General features: G+C 45.3%; 1 protein-coding gene across 8 annotated transcripts in view; it reads right to left on the bottom strand.

Moving 5' to 3' along the window:
* Positions 1-693: 693 nt before the first annotated feature.
* The window catches only part of ABCB9 (ATP binding cassette subfamily B member 9), a 32,548-nt gene continuing 13,463 nt past the window's right edge, over positions 694-19,778 (bottom strand). For all 8 annotated transcript variants that reach the window (XM_080985134.1, XM_080985133.1, XM_080985136.1 and 5 more), the window contains 9 exons: positions 19,264-19,394; positions 13,272-13,477; positions 9,452-9,649; positions 6,515-6,643; positions 5,252-5,440; positions 4,821-4,994; positions 4,071-4,230; positions 2,603-2,739; positions 694-2,016 (listed from right to left, as the gene is read on the bottom strand). In XM_080985134.1, coding sequence (XP_080841260.1) covers positions 1,726-2,016; positions 2,603-2,739; positions 4,071-4,230; positions 4,821-4,994; positions 5,252-5,440; positions 6,515-6,643; positions 9,452-9,649; positions 13,272-13,477; positions 19,264-19,394 — 1,615 coding nt within the window. In that variant the 3' untranslated portion in view covers positions 694-1,725. The remainder of the gene's footprint in view (positions 2,017-2,602; positions 2,740-4,070; positions 4,231-4,820; positions 4,995-5,251; positions 5,441-6,514; positions 6,644-9,451; positions 9,650-13,271; positions 13,478-19,263; positions 19,395-19,778) is intronic.

Raw genomic sequence — 19,778 nt, 5'->3', positions numbered from 1 at the left:
AGATTCTCAATAAGCTGAGTGTCAGAGGTAGTCTTTATTTATTTTGTAAAGTGTTTGTAAAACATCACTATATTTGCCAACAGCAAAAAAAATCTGCCAAAAACACAGCAGCATCAAAATATCAGAAAGGAATTAAAATGAGCTAAAGTGCTTGAGCTTATTTTGCAACTGAGTGCAACTGGAGAGACTTGAAAGAGAAAGATTTTTTAAATTGCTCAATCCTCAATTCATAGTCTAGTTATTTTGGTAATTTCCCACCCTGCCACCTGACTCTTTAACCACAGTTTTGGATGCCTGTGCGCTCTTCCAAATCATTTATGAAACTGTAAAATGACTGGGTCAAATTAGGCAGTGCAAAGTGGAGGTATAACATATTTCCTCCTTGCCCCCCCCTTGCTTTGCTACAACAACAACAAAACACAACACCAAACAACAAAATGAACAGAATAATTCAGGCGACCAATGCCTGACAATTAAAGAATGTAAAAAATGATTCCCAGCCCCCAGCAGTTATTTGGGATTGCTGGCAGAACCCACACCTTGAACAAGATCTTGTTGGGTTTCCCCAAACAAAACTGGTGACAAGCCATTGGGAAGGTCTCTTCTGCAAACCTCATTGAAACAAATGGAGAAGAATTGGTACACTGCTCTTACTCACGTAGGAAATTTTCCCAGTGGATTTTTTTTTGGGGGGGGGGGGTGTTTCCTGCCTGACTTTATGCATTGAAACCAAATGAAAAAGCCTTGACTGCCCTCACAAAAACAAAGTTTTGAAAACAGGATTGTCTTATTCGCTGCAAATGTTGGTACAGACTGACAGTATGCAACAACTGATAAGTGCCAACATAAATTTAAACCATTTAAGTTGTTTCTGTTTTAAAAGTGTGCACCTCCAAATATCAAAAGCTAACCAAGGGAAGAAGAATCCCTCTCAGGGTTTATTACCATATATGTAATTGTCTGTAGGCCAGGGACACAATCCACCATTTATCGCCATCTGCTGCAGTGCCACTTAGGGGACTGGAAGCATGGCTTTTCAAAGGAATGATTCTGGATGCTTCCTTACTTCTAAAAAGCCATCATGCATATTATTCACTATGTGAATATGGCACCATATTAAGTTGCACACTTCAGCTCAGAGGTATCTAGAACCACTAGTCATTTTTGCAATTTTTGGGTCTAAGATGGTCAAAACCTGAGCCAAGTGCCCTAGAGAATGTCTGTTTTAATGAGGGTGCCATACTTGAGGCATGGCATTAGCAAGGGTGTCTACAGGCACTGGAGTGATCCCAAAGAGCAACTGCTGGCTTAGTCCCAAGGCAACATTTCCCTTCCCAGTCCACACAATCACCCTCAGAGATCCTCAACTGGTCATCCTTCTTCCCATACAATTGCATGCACCTAAAAGAAACACCTGTTTATAAATAACAGCAAGTTTTGCATGCGTATCAGTGGGAAAAGAAAACACAGGGGCTGTGGCGGGAATTGTTGGCCCACTGGTTCTCCTCTCAGATCAGCAGGATACTGCCTGCTGGGAGTCATGTGCACCGGACATTTAGTGCATAACACTGTAAACGGACAGAAAACATTGGTGAAGCTGTGCTAAAGAGGAGAGGTTGACTCTTCCAGTGGGATGCCAATTGGATTCCATAGTGCTTTCACCTCTGAGCTCAGCTGACAGCTCAACTGTGCAGTTCAAAATTTTCAAGTCCTGCACACATGACATCAAACTCTGAACTCTTCAGCCAGTCCTGTCTTTGAAGACTCTCTTCGGATGCCAGGCAAGCTGCCATCCTGACAGCTGTCCCCCGTGCCGGACTCATGGCCGAGAATCTGTCTTTGCACTAGCTTGTAATAAAGGCCACCTTCTTCCATGAGCTGCTTGTGTGTCCCTTGTTGTACCACACAGCCCTTGTCGAGAACAATGATATTGTGTGCCTTCTCCACAGTGCTCAGTCTGTGGGCTATGACAAGCACTGTGTGGCCCTGGGCATCCCCATAAATGGCTTGCTGGATCTGCCAAGAGAAAGAGGTTGTTAAAGAAATGCCTCACAAACGTCGTGCTGATTTCCTTGTGCACATGTCCAGACAGACCTGCCCCAGAGGTTTATGACAGGTAAATTAAAACATAGAACAAAAATACCACCAAACTCCTCCCCTCTCAACACACACACTAACCAGGTTTGAAAATAGCCAGCCAAGTAACAGCAGCCTGCAGTTGACAAGGCAGGGAAGCCAATGTAAAAAAAAACCAACAGTTTAAACTGAAGCCTCTGAAGGTTCCCATATCTCTGTATTTTTTGCTTAGAATTTGCCCTGGCTCAATGTTCGCAGCCTGATTCCTCCCTCCCTCTAAGGAGGGGGCCATAGCCCAGTGGCAAACTACCAGATGTTGAACAGAAGGACTGAGGGTCAGTCCTTGGCATTAACAGGCAGGGCTGAGAAAGACCTCAGCCTGAATTCCCAGACAGCTGCTGCCAGTCAACAGTGGGCAACATGGGTCCATCATGGTAGCACAGTATGGCAAGCCCTTAAAACTGTATAACTGGCACCCTAATGCTATGCCTGAACAAGAACACTCCCTCCAAACAAGCATGCTCACCGCATGTTCACTCTCTGCATCCAGGGCACTTGTGGCTTCGTCCAGTATCAGGATTGGTGGGTTTCTGATTAAAGCTCTCGCAATAGCCACTCTCTGCTTCTGACCACCAGAAAGCTGGGTTCCCTTTTCACCAGCTTCTGTTGGTTCAAAGGAAAGGGAGGAATCAGCATTAAATCTAAAGTAGCCGGGAGGGCTAAGACAGACAAGGAAGTCCTGGGTTAAAAGAAGCCAGCAGGGAGGTCTTATGCAAGCCACATTTTCTCACTCTCAGCCCACCCTCCATCATCTGCAACATGAAAATGAAACTGACAGACCTCATAGGCTTGCTGTAAGGCAGGAGCGGGGAACCTTTTTTGCTTCATGGGCCACATGCTTATCAGGATCAGCCTTGTGGGTCAAATTTGACAGGTGGGTAGAGCTGCCCTCTCAGTGACATCAGGTGCAAGTGGTTTGAAGTCCCAAAGTTGGAACTTCAAAGCACCTTGCAAGGCATTGCTAAAATAAAGTTTTTTTCCTTAATTTAACAGGGGATTCCATTGCAAATCCCATTAAATGAAGGGGGAAACTCTTTATTGCAAGGTGCTTCGAAGTTCCAACTTTGGGACTTCAAAACACCTTGCATCTGACATCATGGTGAGGGCAAGTCATTCAGGAAAGGGTCTGCATGGAATCCTGCCAATCTGAGTGGGGTTGAACCCCCACTAATCAGTTGATGAGTGTGCGCTAAATACCACTGTTGTGGCTGTGTGCCTGTTTCCTGCTGAAACCAAGGGTGCACAGCCAGTGCGGGATTTAACCTCGTCCTCCCACCTATCACATGATGTAACAAGTGGTGAGGTTAAGGGAAAATGGCCTCACAGGTCAACGTGAACCCCTGGTGGGTCAAGATTGGGCTGGAGCTTCCCCATCTCTGCCCTTACCAGGACATATTAATGTGCTGTGAGGGGATGGATTAAAAACACACACCAAACCCTTACCCACTACTCTTAGGACTGTGGTAGTGGGAAGGCCTTGTATTAGTACTGATTCCCTCTGTCAATAATCACAAGGATTCTCCAGCATATCCTTGCTTAAATATAATCTGCTTAAATATAACCTGAACCTTTTTCATATGTTTTGTGTGTGTAATTTCAGTTTTCATGTGAATGTCTTGTTTCCTCTGTACTGTCTTGTTTCTTTATATTAATATGCTATTTAATCATGCTTTTGATTAAATAAAAGTGAGTATTTTAAAACAAGTGGTTAAATATAAGACCAAAATATGTATATGTGTGTATGACACAGTTTGAGAGGGGGAAAATACATGAGCACACACTTGTTTTAGGGTGTCTAGGAGCTCTGCACACAAGAAGCAGAGGAGCACCCATCTCCTCCTCCATCCCACAAGATCACCACCACTTGCAAGTAAGTATGAATCTGGGCTCAGCTGCTGATTTCTTGAAGACACAGATAAGCAGAGTTTCAATACCTGTGTGGTAGCCATCCTGTAATTCCGTGATAAACGTGTGGGCGTTGGCCTTTTGGGCAGCATTAATGACTGACTCATAAGGGACAGAGGCCAAGCCATAGGAGATATTTTCTGCAATAGAGCGAGCGAAAAGGACCGGTTCTTGGCTCACCAGAGATATCTGCATAGAGAAAGGGAGGAGGGAGGGAAGGGAGGAAGAAGAGTCAGCTTAAATGACTATCCTTGCTTGTGAAGGCATCCGTTGTTAAGCAGAGTGAATTCCAAGCATTAATTACATGACTTCATTGTCCTGTGTGAGTAACACAGCCTCTTACAACCTCCTTTTGCAAATATCTGTCATTAGCCCCTGCACTGCACTTCCTCACCAAACACTACTGCAGAGTGGGATGCTCAATGGCTTAATAGCTACACAGTACTTTCATGTCTGAAAGGTAAGAGGGAGAGATTCTGAGCAGGTTCATTCAATTTAATCAGTTCTGCAACCTGTATAAATTATATTATTTTCCATAATGTCTTCCGGTTTTGCAAAATGTAGGGAAGAGGTACACAGGGCACTACCTCCAAAAGCTTGTTCAGTTTCTGAGGTTTCAAACCTATTTTCGCAGTCATAAGGACTAGAAACTCTCCTTCTTTCTCTTCTTGAAAGTAAAGTAATATTTTCAGGAAGCTCAAGTCTGTAATTCAACAGAATTGGCTCAGCCTTGCCCAAGGCCATTTAAGAGCTAGAATACGGTTACCAGCGAGTCGTACCACTGAGTGCAGGTACTTGTGCTCGTACATGTTAATAGGCTGTCCATCCAGCAGGACTTGCCCATCTTCAAGTGGGTAGAAGTTTTCCATGATGCTGACACAGGAACTCTTCCCGCTGCCTGAGGGCCCCACCAGCGCAGTCACTTTCCCAGGATGAAGCGTGAAGGAGACATTCTGTAAAGCAAAAGGATGTCTCTGCATGACCAATAGGGGTTATTTCAGCCTTTCCCCAACCTGCTGCTCGCCATATGTTTTGGACTACAACTCCCATCATCCCTGACCATGGCAGTGCCACTTTGTTCTTTGTTTATAATATATGTATTTTATCTTCCCTTCCCACTGCCAAAGTCTTTAAAGTAACTATTAGAAACTGGCTATCCATGGCCACCAAAGCCAAATGTTCAGCAACAAGGCAGGTGTGAGAAGCTTACCTGCAAGACTTGGGTTGCAGGTCGAGTGCGGTAAGCAAAGGTGACATTCCTGAACTCCACTTTGCCTTCTAGCTGGTTGGGGGCTAGAGTGCCATCGTGCACCATGGTTGGCTTGCGGTCTATGAACTCAAATACTTTCTCGGCAGCTCCAACACCCTGCATCAGCCCACTGTAGACTGAACCAATAGACTAAAAAAATAAAAGACGTGGAGGATATTACAATTCTAAGAACCTCTTATATTACAACAAGGAAGGAACAAATCAGGAACATTTCCTGCTTTTGAAAAGATGTTTTGCAAATAAGTCGTCATGCTGTGAGAAGGTTCATTCAGAATTAAAAGAAGGCTGTCCCAAGTGGTTAAGCCAGGAAGGCATGGTCAATGCTGACATTTACTCAAGTTGCCTCACTCAGTTTTGGACACACCTTCACTAATGGGCATTGTTAGAGGGTGACGGCAGCCCAGGATGTGTGTGGCTCAGGGCACCTGAGCGTTGGATCTTTCGTGCTGGATCCTTCTTCCCTTCTTTCGCCTTTTATCTAACTTGGAGGTTTTACGAGATGGTCTTTTAGCAGACCAGTGGAGGGGCACTGTGGCTCATCTCACCCTCTCCTCCACAGTGGAAGCCACTGTGAGAAGCTGGACTATTAAGGATCTTCAGCAGGGCTCTTCTTACATACTTAAGCCATCATGTTTAATCAATAGCGCTTTAAAAAAATGATTATTTTGTGTATGTTTGAAGCTAGCTAAGTAGTTGCTGGACTCCAGCTCTTATCAGTCCCAGCCACCATGGCCAATGGTCAGGGATGCTGAGAGTTGTGGGTAAAGAGTATCAATTTTAAATTATAATTTAAATTAAATAAATAAATTTGGTTGCCCCTAGATCCTTCTTCATCAAAAGCATGACTGCACATATGGCCCATCTAATTCAGCATCCTGTTTCTCACAGTAGCCAGCCAGATGCCTAGGGCAAGCCCCAAAGCTGGACCCAAGCTCAACAGCACTGTCCCCACTTTCAGTTGCCAGCAACTGGCATTCAGAGGCATACTGCAGTGGTAGAATAGATAATCTGCTAGTACACTTATGAAGATATAACTATATACCCGAAGCTCAGGCTAGGCTGGAGCCCCACATAAGACTGGAAAACAAATACAGTCCGTGGGAGAATGCTGAAGACCCTGATAAGAAAGAAACTCCACTTAGATCAGTTACTCTAGCTCTCTTAAGACTGGGACATAGATGCTTTCAGATGGGTGAAACTTACCTCCATGCAGTCTCCAAGGACAAATTCATAAATAATGAAGGATATCAGGTTCCCACTGGTCATCTGGTCAGTGATCACCAGGTGGCCTCCGTAGTACAAAATGCTGACTTGAACAATGAGGAGTGTTAGCTGAAACCGAGCATAGAATCCAGATTCAAAAACAGGAGACAGAGTATCTCCTGGGTTCAAGAAACCAAGGTTTCACCTTAAATGGCAACCATGTTTGGGTTGGTGTAGGCAAGATGAAGGCAAGGAACAAACTGAAGCAGTGAGGGGATAGAGGGCATTGGTCTGAGCAGAAATGCACTATACCAGGAAGAGGAGAAGTTAGTGACATGTTTGGTATACAACTGATAGTGTGTAAAGCATTAAGATTCATTAACAGCTAAATGCAGGAATAAGGGCTGGATGAGTGGTCTTTTGGCAACAAAACATGCAGGGAGTACAACGGTATCGAAGGAAGACATCCACTGTGCTGTATATAAATATCCAGGCCAGGATCAAACTCAGGGACAGAGGCTATTTTGTAGTAGCAGGAACCAGCTGTGCACAGCACCTGTGGCCTGGTGTTTGCAATATCACAAAACAGCATTTCCCTCCTCCCTAGAGAAGATTTGGTCTTCATTTAAATATAGCAAGACTGATACCTAACTCCCAGTTGCACTGGACTTGAATTGACTTTATGTATTGTATTGTTCTAATTTTCATACACATACACACACACATTTTTATATATGCAGCTGTTCTATATATGATTTTACTGTATTGTAAATCACTTTGGGATGCCTCATGAGAAGAGATTCATAAATGAAGTACGGTAGTATAAAAATAATAAATTTCATGGACCGGAATCCACCTTATCAGATGCATGAAATGTTATCCTACGTTAGCAGGGGGGCATTTATGCACACACACACTTATCTGCTAACATAAATATAAATATTTTTAAACACTTAATTGTCATAATCATGCAACAAATATATATTGTTATTTGTTGGGGTGCCAGAGTTTTGTGGGTGTAAGGCACCAATAATTCTTGGGTTTAGTAAAAGTTAGAATTAATCAAGGTTTGATTAAACTGTGCCAAACGTGGCGGGATGCAGTTTATGCTAATGAACCAGCCTGGCAGGTCTACATGAGTGTAAGCCATTAAGAAACAAACACCAGTGACCAGTGGCAGAGCTACCTGCTCCAGCACCAGGAGTGGCGTACATCCAGGGGCGTGGCTGGCGCGCCCACTGCGGGGGGGGGGGCATGGCACACATTGGGGGATACGCAGCAGAGGCGCATGTCCCAGGGGGCACGGCGCATGTTGGGGGTGCGCGGCAAATGGCGTGCGTCCCAGGGCATGCACAGTGAGTGGCGAGCATCCCAGGGGGCAGGGGTGGCCATGATGTCAACCCCTGGTATGGCACCTGGGGTGGACTGCCCCCCACCTTCGTCCGCCAGTGCCCGTGACAGCCCATCAAGGAAAACAGAAGGAGAGAGCAAAGACTGCCAGACAAGGAGGAGAGGGGCCCCTCTCTCAGTTGTGCGTTGGTGGGCAGAGACCAAAGTGGTTGGGATTTCTGGGGAGGTTTGACAAGCAGAGAAGGGGGGGCAGGACATGATGTGTGGATGCTCCGCAATCCCTTCATCTAGCTTCAGGTTGCGTATGTGTGTAAATAAACCAAATAACATGAAGATACCACACACTCTGCTGTGCCTTATTCCCAAAGGAAACACAGGCCTGGAACCCCTGAAGCCTCTGGCACTGCTGAAGGGGGATTGGGGTGGCGTGTAAATCACACTCTCTCTATATTAGGCCTGGGCGATATATCGATACAGTGGTACCTCAGGTTAAGTACTTAATTTGTTCTGGAGGTCCATACTTAACCTGAAACTGTACTTAACCTGAAGCACCACTTTAGCTAATGGGGCCTCCTGCTACTGCTGCGCCACTGGAGCACAATTTCTGTTCTCATCTGAAGCAAAGTTCTTAACCTGAAGCACTATTTCTGGGTTAGCGGAGTCTGTAACCTGAAGCGTATGTAACCTGAAGCGTATGTAACCCGAGGTACCACTGTATTTTGCCCAGGACTGGTATGAGGAGAAGACCACAATGTTGGTTTCACTCAGCAGTACATCGCTGATAAAAGGGCGCCTGGTTGCCATTCCCTTCAGCCAAGCATTTAACAGAGCCCCCAATCCAGTGCTAGCTTCCCAAGCTGACAGTGAGGTGGGGGCTCTGTGAAACTGCCCCACCCAACTGAGCACCCCTGACGCCTCAGCAGCATCGGATTGCTCAGCTGGTGCGAGGGAGGCTTCTACACCCCAGCTGCACGAAGCCTGATGCTGCTGAGGAGTTGGGGCTGACTCAACTGGGCTGGGGGGAGCCCTCCCACTGCCAGCTGAGCAGCAGCCTGGGCCAGCTGCATTGGCCCTAGCCTACAAGGGCTCAAGCTCTGGTGGTGAGAGCTGCGGCAGCGTCAACCTGTGTCTAGCCAGCTGGGGCCAATGCAGCTTGTTTCAACATCACGGTTTATTGCCAATCTGCAATGTCTGGCTGGTGATACATCACACTGTTGAAAATCTAACATTGCCCGGCCCTACTCTCTCTATATGAAACAATATATATATATATATATATATATATATATATATATATATATCCCTGGCAGGGACTCACACAACTTCACATGCATGCATGCATGCACGCACGCACGCACGCACGCACGCACGCACACACACACACACACACACACACATTTTTAACAGAAACAATTATCATCACCATGCATCTGCTGAGATGGATGAAAGTTTCTGCCATGATACATTTGTCAGTCTTTAAGATGTTTGCAAAGAACCCACCCATGTTAAAGGGACAGGTAAACATGACGACAATGAAGGTGAAGACAGTAACCTACAAAGCAGCAGGGGGGAAGAGTTTCCACCTACCCCACTGGACCACACATAGTAGGTGTAAGCCATGGCTTCTTTTTTGTTGAGTTTGTAGACTTGCTGCAGTTTGTCCGAATAGACGTTCGCCTCCACTTCCTCGTTGGCAAAGCTGCGGACAGTCTTCATGGCTGATATGGTTTCCTCAGCGGTGTTGTTGGCTTTTGCCAAAGCATTCTGGACCTCTTTGGAGAGTTTCTAAATGGTGGGCACAGAGAGGGAGGGAAGAGAGGAGGGCTGTCCCATAACCAAGAAATGGAATGAGCCTACTTGAGGGTTTCCCACACTTTCAGAATTTGGGAGACCCCAACAAGTCCCAGCAGCTGAACTACTTCTCCTCCTCCTCCTCCTCCTCAGGTTACTAAAAACCTCCAAGGTCACTTACAACCATATTCATATAAACCGTAAACAACTAATACAATATCAGAATGAAAACCAGTAAATCCATATTGAGGTTTGGCAGCAACCATAGCTAGTGAATTCAGGCATAACAAGAAGAACACACCAAACTATACAGGTTAATATCCTGGTTTGGCAAATATGTGAGCATAGATTCAGACATCACAGTTTGGCTTTGTGTTCCCGCTGATTCTGAATGCTACCACTATATCAGGGAACTGTATTATATAAGCCACCACCAAGCAGAACTTCTCCCCTCTGCCCATCCCCGTTGCTGCCTGTGTAAACTGAAAGTGAGGCACCCAGAGCAGGGCCTGCAGAGCATATCTTAAGACAACCTTTCCCAACCTTGTACACTCCAGATTTTGTTGGACTTAAACATCCATCAGCAAGCGCAGCCAACGGTTAGGGATGAGAGGTTGTATAGTCCAGAAACATCTGGAGGGTCACAGGTTTCCCATCCCTCTTGTCATCTGCTCAGCAGGTAAATCCATCAAGGCCAAGAAATAAAATAAAAATCCCCATGGGACCTCTGCAAGGCTTCCTCCTTCAGAATTTTATGAACAGCAGCACTGTACATCTCTGTTGCTTCTCTGCAGCTCCTTTTTGGGTTGGTATTGTACATGCAATACTAGAGAACAAAATCAGGAATCCACGCACCACCAGCCTTTTTGAATTCAGATGATAAAATACATGAGCATGAAGACACTATAAAGTGTTCAGATTTACACTATAAAGTGTTCAGATTTATTTTGTTATGTTTTATTTTCTATGATTAGTTTTGTAGTTCAAAATGGAACAAAAAGTATATCTAGAGAGAGAGAATTAATACATGTCGATATATCTATATTTACACATAGAGAAGGGATGCATGAATTCTATTTTTTATTCTATTTTTTCTAGGCTTAAATTGAGTCCACATTTCTGCAGCAATTGTTTTTGGAGCAGATATTGGGGGGGAAATCTCATTAAAATTGACAGATTAGTGCTAATTTCTCATAACAAGCACATTTTTGTATGCAGTTTTGACTAATATACACATTTATGCAAGCAATTTCCCCAAAGATAATGAAATTTTTCTAGGTTCTTTTTACTTTTATGCACCCTTTCCCCATGCATAGGCATCTCTGCACACATTGATTGGACTAAAGCATCTCCAAATTCCAAAGGCTAGCTGCGTCCTGGTACTAGTATTGGTTTGAGAAGTGCAGATTAGGTAGTTTCACATTAAGATACAAAGACAAGCAAATTTCTCCCCCATCCCTAACACCCCCCAACAAAAGGCCAATAAACTATGCATACCCCACAGACCAGGATGTAGCAAAAAACCACACACCCTCCCCTGTTCCCCTCAGTGCTGAGTAGTATTAATCTTGCAGCATGAGAGCCAAGAAACTTCTGTTGGCTGGGAGCCAGGCATTCAGTGACTCAAGCAGAGCCTTACTGAGATTGTGTGGCGCTCCATGGGGCAGCCCCCCTTGCCTTTGCAGTGGGAGCCAAGCTGGGGAAGCATGAAGGACAAGGCAGAACAGGAAATGCACATTTGCAGACTTAAGCACTCCATCCAGCAGCTGATGATCTCAGGCAGCAAAGACTCATAGAGAGGCAAGCAGACAAGGTCAGCCGCTCACAAAGGACAAAAGATTAGCCAGGTGCACAGATGTCCCAACTGGTATTACAAGTTATGGCAGCGAGAGGAGAGGTAGAATGAACAAATCACACGCAAAAGAACAATCCCCCATACCAGAAACAACTAGGAAAATAAAGCAGCAACAAGAGGAAACCTTGGACGCATCAACATGGAGTGGCCAGAAACCAATTTTTGGAAAAATTGTATTAAATTTGTTTTAATTTGTGGCTGATTTGGTAAAAATTGGAATATCAATAAAAACAAATTGGCAAAAAAGAGAAAGGGGACAACCCCCCTCGATCCCAGCTCCTGCAGGCAAGGCAGGAGGGGAGGGGTGGAAACTTGTCATGAAACAGATGGTCCCGGATTTAAAAGAAAGCATACAAAAGGTTTTCCACAAATAGGTGATGTGCTTTTGCAGGAAATAACAGTAGTGATGATGGCAGCATCAAAAGTTGGGTGGCTTTCCAGAGAGCTTACAATCTATATTTAAACAGCAACCTTTAGGATTCACATGATGTTTGTTTTGTTAAAGTTCAGGGTACTTTACATGGACATGTGCTGGAGGCTGCCCAGATGATAATAATAATAATAATAATAATAATAATAATAATAATAATATAGTCTCTTGAATCCTTACTGTTCTGAGCTCCATGTGGAGCTGTATGGAGGACATGGTCAGACCCTGGGAGAAGCTCAGAGAGTTGGAGATGGAGGACCCTAGGGAGGGTTGGCCAATATTGTTATCATCACCTTACAACACACACTTGGCCGTTATGCCCTCCTTTTCAAAGGAGATGGCTGGGGGAGAGAGCCTGCCATGAAAATGCAGCAGCATTACCACAGAGAGAACGTATATATAATCTTTGGAAGTGAGTCCCCCTGCCCTGAAAGACACAGCCCTAGGACCTCCTCTCTAGAGACAGCTCTAATTTCTTTTCAAGTCATCTGAGAAGGCAAGACGACCTGCAGCTGCCTATGCCTCTTCCCCACTTGCTTTGGCAAGAGAGACTGCAATTCCGCTCCACAGGGAGGACAAGGCAGGCAGCTGGACAACAGCGCTGCCAAGGCCAAGAAATAAAATAAAAACCCCCACAGGACCTCTGCAAAGCCTTCCTCCTCCAGAATTTTATGAACAGCAGCCCTGTGCATCTCTGTTGCTTCTCTGCAGCTCCTTTTTAGGATGGTATTAGAGCAGCCAAGAAAACAAGGTGCATGGGCTTGGAATATAGGACTGAAATTGTATGTGCAATATTGGCGAACCAAATCAGAAATCCACACACTGTCAGCCTTTTCGAATTCAGAAGATAAAATGCATGAGCATGAAGATTTATTTTTTAATGTTTTCTTTTCTTTTGATGATTAGTTTTTGTGGTTAAAAATGGAACAAAAAATATATGAGAGAGAGGCACTCAAGAGATGGTGTGTGAAAATAGGACAGTTCTCAGAAACTGCTCAGAACAGTCTTTGCCAGGAGATTGCTCAGGACACACCAAATTTGCTGTGGGAAAGGATATTAGCTCAGTGGTTAAAGTATCTGTTTTGCATGCCAGAGCTCTCAGGTTCAATCCCTAGCATCTCTAGGTGGGGCTGGGAATGTTCCCTGTCTGAAATCCTGGAGAGCCACTGCCAGTCAGTGCACTGAGGTAGATGGAGCAGTGGTCGGACTTGGTAGAAGGGCAGCTTCCCATGTGCCTGTGTCCCCAAAGCAGAGCACCCACAGGCAAACAGACAGACAAGCTCTGAGAATGAGCTCTGGGGTCAGGCTTAAAAGCTACAGGTAACACTAACCTTGTAGTACTTCCCATAAAGATCTGACATGAGCATGATTATGGGGAATCCCATGAAGGTTACCAGGGAGAGCTGCCACGAGAGGCTGAACATGAAAACTATCACCCCTGTGGCCTTGACCATATTGCGCAGGAAGATGTTGATGTTCTGCGACACCAGGTCACTCACAATCGTCGTGTCCGACGTCAGCCGGGAAATAATGTCACCTGAGAGAGAAAGAAAGAGAATGAGAACAGAAGCAAAGTGTGAAGAGCAAGATCCATGGGCTGGAGGGTGCTGGGCAAGGGGCAAAATGGGCTTTCTCTGCTCACAGAGAGAACTCTGCCTATTAGTTGAAATATTCACATTCTCTATTAATTATTCTTATTATTAAAAAATAAAGTGCTACAGTTTAAGGTCCTAATGTGCAATCCTGGGAAATACGTATTTGAAAAATGATCTATGGGTATCAAGGATGCAAAGCAATTTTCTTTTAAAAAAGATCAAATCAAAATGCAATAAATAATTATGAAAAACAGGAATAAAATTAGCAAATAGCAATAGCTGTAACAACAACAAAACCCCAGCCAATCAATTGCATTTTCTTTAAAAGAAGAAACAGAAAACAGAACTTGACCCCACTTATAGGCTGGACTGAAACCCAAACCAGGGCCTGTTCACCTGGAGTGTGCCACCCTTGTACAGGACCAACGACCACAAATTGCCACAGAGGAAGGGCACAGAGGAAGGGGCCGTAGTTCAGTGCTAGAGGATCTGCTTTGCATGCAGAAGGACCCAAGTTCAGTCCCTGATATCCCCAGGCACAGACTTCCTTGTCTGAAACTCTGGAGAGCTGCTGCCAGTCAGTGTGAGATTACTGAGCTAGTGGGCCAGTGGTCTAGCTAAATGTGACCACTTCTTAGGCAATCTACCAAGAGTTACAAGTTAGGGGTTTATCACAAAATAAGCCCAATGGCTTCTCCCACTCCAAACCGTTTGCACCAAGGCTGACTGATCTGGCCCCTCAAGGAAATTTTTCTGGCTCTCACACTGATTTTGGCAGCAGCAAAAAGGGAAAATAATACAGTGGTACCTCGGGTTAAGTACTTAATTCGTTCCAGAGGTCCGTACTTAACCTGAAACTGTTCTTAACCTGATGTACCACTTTAGCTAATGGGGCCTCCTGCTGCCGCTGTGCCGCTGGAGCACAATTTCTGTTCTCATCCTGAAGCAAAGTTCTTAACCTGAAGCACTATTTCTGGGTTAGTGGAGTCTGTAACCTGAAGTGTATGTAACCCGAGGTATCACTGTAATCAGTATGACACTGAGGTACACAGAAAGTTTTAAACCTCTCTGCCCAGCCCACCTCCCCAACGGGGATGCAAATTGTTCCATTCACACCCTGCATGTGTCCTGTACATGTGAGTACACTGTAAAAGAGTGTGGGTGGGTGGGTGTGAGAGTGTGTGAGAGTGTGGGTCTAGCATGTGGCCCCCAGAAGGTGGGCCAATTATGAATGTGGCTCTTGGACCCCAAAATGGCTGGGCATCCCTACTTTACTTTTAAAAAAGGATCATCCAAATGGAGATGTGACTGACTAACTGTGCACTCAGGTGCTCCATTCAGGTTCTGGCCACCTCCACTCCCAAGAAGGAAACCTACGCCGTTGAGAGATGAGTGTCTACCAAAGAGGAAGAGACATAGTGCATAATTCTAGGTGCGTGATTGTGCAGTTTCTCAATATAGCCTGAGTCACTAGAAAGTACTAATCATTTTTCTGCATCCGCAACACAGAAGTACAACCAAAGACTACAATAAACCCTTCCCTAAATGGTTCTTTGAGTTGCAGAGGGGCTATGAATATGGTAGCACACAGGGCCTCTGTGCCCTTTAACTGAGCCCCAGTTCATCATTTGCTTCCTGCTGCAGATCTGAGAAATTCAGCAAGTGCTCTCTCTCTCTCTTTCTCCGGAAGGCAAGGAGCCAAGGATATTGTGGTGCCTTCTGGTCAGAGAAAAGCTTGCTGCCAGAACCCTCAACACAGAGGGCAGACCACAGAGAGGCTGAAACACATCCTTAACTCAAAAACCCTTTGGGCCAGGATCCAAAAAACTGTGCAGCTAGTTGCATCTATGCAAGTGGTGTGTGTGTTTCTTTAACAGTGACCTCCCCTCTATGTCATGAGGCAAATCCCTTTTAAACCAAGAGGAGATCCAAAAGTAGTTTTTGACACAGACTGGTGTGCAGGAGGGAGCAGCTAGATCCAAGACAAAATTGCAAAGAAGAGTTTGTTCTAAACCCATATTTGCACCTTGAGCATTTACATCCAGAGGCCAATGTTCTGATTGCTTCAAGGAACGTATGAAGCTCTTGTACTAAGCAGTTCGTTTAGCTCTATATTGTCAACACAGACTGGCAGTGGCTCTCCAGGGTTTCAGATAGGGAGCCTTTCCAGCCCTAACCTGGAGTCGCTGGGGATTCCACCTGCAGCCTTTTGCATGCAAAGGAAGTGCTCCACCACAACTGGAGTACCTCCACAGACTGCTATAATGCTGTGAGATGCAGTTGGCTGGATCATTGATACGGCCAGTGTTTTTTCCCTTAAAAAATGTTTAGGGGTAGTCTTATTGTGACTCAAGAAAATCACCATTTTGTAGTTCAAATCAGGAAAAATAAATACAGTAAATGGACAAAAGTACAAAGATTCAGAAAATGTTTAGGGGTATGTGTACCCCCAGAGCATGATGCCCGCAGTAGGAAAAGTACATAGTGGGCTCTCCAGGCTTCCTTAAGTGGCTCTGCTCACCCCGCTTGCTACCACCTGCCTTCTCCCCAATCCCTACATGTGGCCTCATGTTTCTTTCATCCATCAAATCCTACTTGAAGCTCAGCTCTGCCGTGAAGCCCTTGGGCCTCACCCGCAACCAGAATGGAACCTAGCCATGTGGACCTGCATTTCCACATGCCAGGGCCATTAGCAATGCACATCCCACTCCTTCCTGCTCTTCATTGTTCTCTCACACTGTCATCACTTAGTTCAGGGCGGTCCAACTTCTCATACCAAGTAGGCCACAAGAGTACCTCGACTTGGAATCCGTGGGCCTTGCCTGAGTGCTGGGAGGGGGGAGCGAGCCCAAAATCTGACACCCCCACCAGCCCTCACATTGCCTTCCCAAGCTGGCTAAGCAAGGTGCAGGCTTGGGAAAGGAGGCACAGGGCTCTGGCAGGGTCTGGGACCTCTCCTTCCCAAAGCTGGGGAAACGCTAACTAGGCTTTGGGAAGGAGGAAAGAGAACCTGTCACAGCCCTCACGCCTCCTTCCCAAAGCCCAGGGCTTCCTTATCTGGTTTTGGAAAGGCAGTGCAAGGGCCGGGGGTGGGGTGGTCATCAAATGTTGCCAAGGACTTCTGAAAAGGCCTCAGGGTCAGGCCACGTGTTGGACCACTTTGATTTAGATCATGAGCTTCTCAAGGCAGAGAGGGGGCTTATGGTTCTTGGTAGAACATTCAGATTACAGTGGTACCTCGGGATGCGAACGGGACCCGTTCCGGAGCCCCATTCACATCCTGAATGGAATGTAAGACACAACGGCGCACCTGCGGGGCACATTTTGCCACTTCCGCACATGCGTGTGACGTCATTCTGAGCGTCTGCGCATGTGTGAGCGGCGAAACTCAGAAGTAACATGCTCCGTTACTTCCGGGTTGCCGCGGAACGCAACCTGAAAGCGCTCAACCTGAAGCACATTCAACCCGAGGTATGACTGTAATACGCATTTCAAATTCTTGAGCACTTGGGCCATGGGTCTTTGAGCACATTCCTATCAGCCTCAGTCCCTTGGTCACTTGCACCTTCTTAACTTTTAGAGTGAGGCCAGCTGCTCTATTTAGTGCTGCTGTTAGGCTGTACGAGTAGAGTAGGAGAGCTAGGAATACATGTGTACATAAAAATAGATACCCTCCCTTTTTCCGTTTTCCTTTTTCCTGGAGCTCTGAAAAAGGAACTTTTTTCCTGAATGTAAACTTTATCTTTATGGCAGGCTAGCTTTTATGCATGCACACATCAATTTCATGCAGGCAAGCAAGAAGCATTTTCAGAGTTCAATGTTAGATCCCAGCCAGGCAAAAACACTCAGATTACAAAGCAGGGTCTGGGAGGGGAGTAGAGAGGCTTGGAGGGCTGGATTTGGCCCTGGGGCTGAGGTTCCTCTTTTAGGGGGTTGACTGAGAAACAGTGATGCAATGAGTCAGTGTGCCTGGCTGTTAACCAGAAGGGTGGTGGTTTGAGCCCACCTAGGGACTGCTGTGGGCAAGATTCCTGCACTGCAAGTTGCTGGACTAGATGACCCTCAGGGTCTCCTCCAACTCTATAATTCTATTCAACAGCCTGGGAAGCTTCCTTAAGCCACAGTTCACCGCATAAAAGCACCTTTCTGCAAGGATGAGAATGAAACAAAAAGTTTGCACTGCTATTGTGTAGATCTGTGGAACTCACATCGACAGGAAGTAGCTGCTATTCTCAGAGCCACCAAACAGACTCTTGGGCCGGGAGTATTGTTTAGAAGGTCTTGTTGCTGTTACTAATATTTATTTTTGTATCTTTCTTTTAGATCTTATTATGATGATTTCTGTGGAAACTGTTCAGTTTGGTTGCATGCTTTTTGATGTTTAATTTATTTATTATGACTACTGGTTCTTTTGATGTTTGTAAATATGTCATTTTCTTCATGTTGTAAGTCTGACCATGGTTTGAACTATGGAAACGGGGCGTACAAATAAAATGGGAATAATGAGCTGCTGCAAGTACTAAATGTCTGTCCTGGACACAATTAAGTGGCACTGAAAAGCAATCAATATTGCCGTTTCCTTGTGGATTATATAAAACACTTATAATTTGTTTTTCTGGTGTTTAAAGTGTGTGTGGGGGGGATACTTAAAAACAATTGTAGTACAAAAGAGAAAAGAATGATTTTTAAAAGATGCCAAAGCCTATTTAATTCAACCAGTGCCTGCTAAAGTAAAAGGAGAAAGGTGTGGAGCCTGTGGCCCTCCAGGTGTTGCTGAACTACATTTCCCATAATCCCTAACCACTGGCCGTGCTGGATTGGGCTGCTGCCTTAAAAGAGGTTCAGAGTGAGAAGGCGTTTGTTTCTGGTCCCTCCAAAACAAAGGCCTCGCTTCCCCTTAAGTCACAGCTATCACAGTCAAAATCTCTTCTGTGAGGCCATATGGAGTGGAGGCGTGATCATCTGAACATAATGCCCATAAACTTGTGGGATTACCAGTAAAAATACACAAATGCATGATTACCAGATAGGCACATGAGGGGCTGACGGTCATAGAGTTCTTGAATCAATATAGAAAAGACTGCATGAGATCACTTCCTTAATGTTTTTGTGGGAATTTCTAACAAAGGAGATATTTTGTACGTCTTTTTGCCTGAGTGCGCTCTCTCTCTCTCTTTCTTTCAAGCCAGCAATATGAGCAGACGTACCTGCCTTGGCTCTGCTCAGAACCCAGACTCCATTTAGAAAAGTAATTTTGTATTTTGTAACTAAGAAGTGTTTTTACCTGCATACTACTGTGATGTATTTCCTCCCTGCATTGAAATGTAAGTAAACCTTTTCGTTTTTACTAAAATATGTGTTTTCATTCTCAGCAATGAGGACAAGGAGAGGAGAGGTCAGCAGACCACAAATAAACAGAGATAAAATGTGTAATTGCCTAATTCCTAGCTTCCAATAGGCTGCAAAAGTGCATAAGTGGTTTTCATAGCCTGTTTACTCTCATATTTCTCCCACATACATGGGACAGGAGGTTTAAATTTAAATTTACAGATTTAATCCTCAATCCATCCCATCACAGCTGATACAGGGGGAGGTCGTCCTTCAGACCCCCAGTTTAAAGCCTCCCCCACCCCAATAGTTATACTGGAGATATTCCCTGTTGTGTAATTCTAAGTGTCTCCATTTCCTGACATGAAAAGATCTCACAGCACAAATAAAAGAAACCCACCAGTAAGGTTTTCATCAAAGAAACTCATTTCCTGTGAGACCAGCGACCGGAAGAGGCTGTTGCGTAGCCGAATGTTCAGCCTAGCGAACACGAGGGTGAAGACTCCGCCCCGGATACCTGCGGCAAATGAACTGATTGCAGATAAGAGACGTTATAGGACAGACAGACACCGATACACCGACACACCGACACCTCAGCCCAGTCCTACCATGCAAGAGGAAGAAGTCAAGGCAAAACCTGGGGACAGGCCCAGCCAATGTGGTGCCCTCCAGATGTTGTTGGCTCCAACTCCCATCAGCCCTGACCTGGGATTGATGGCAGCTGTGGTCCAGCAACTTCTGGAGAGCAGCACATTGGCCACCCTTGTCATGGGACACAGGAGCACCAAGTGCTTCAGAGGCTCTGACGACCACCCCAAGAGTTTCACATTTCACTGCTCTTGCTCAGTATCTGGAGTGAGCCAGCAGTCTAGATCTGGCCTAGAAGCCGCTTCCTCAGCCTTCTGGAATCCCTAT

This window comes from Podarcis pityusensis (genome assembly GCF_964106645.2).
Source record: "Podarcis pityusensis genome assembly, chromosome: 16".
Classification (NCBI taxonomy): domain Eukaryota; kingdom Metazoa; phylum Chordata; class Lepidosauria; order Squamata; family Lacertidae; genus Podarcis; species Podarcis pityusensis.
The sequence above is the reverse complement of the archived record's forward strand: the minus strand, read 5'-3'. Positions and strand labels throughout refer to the sequence as shown.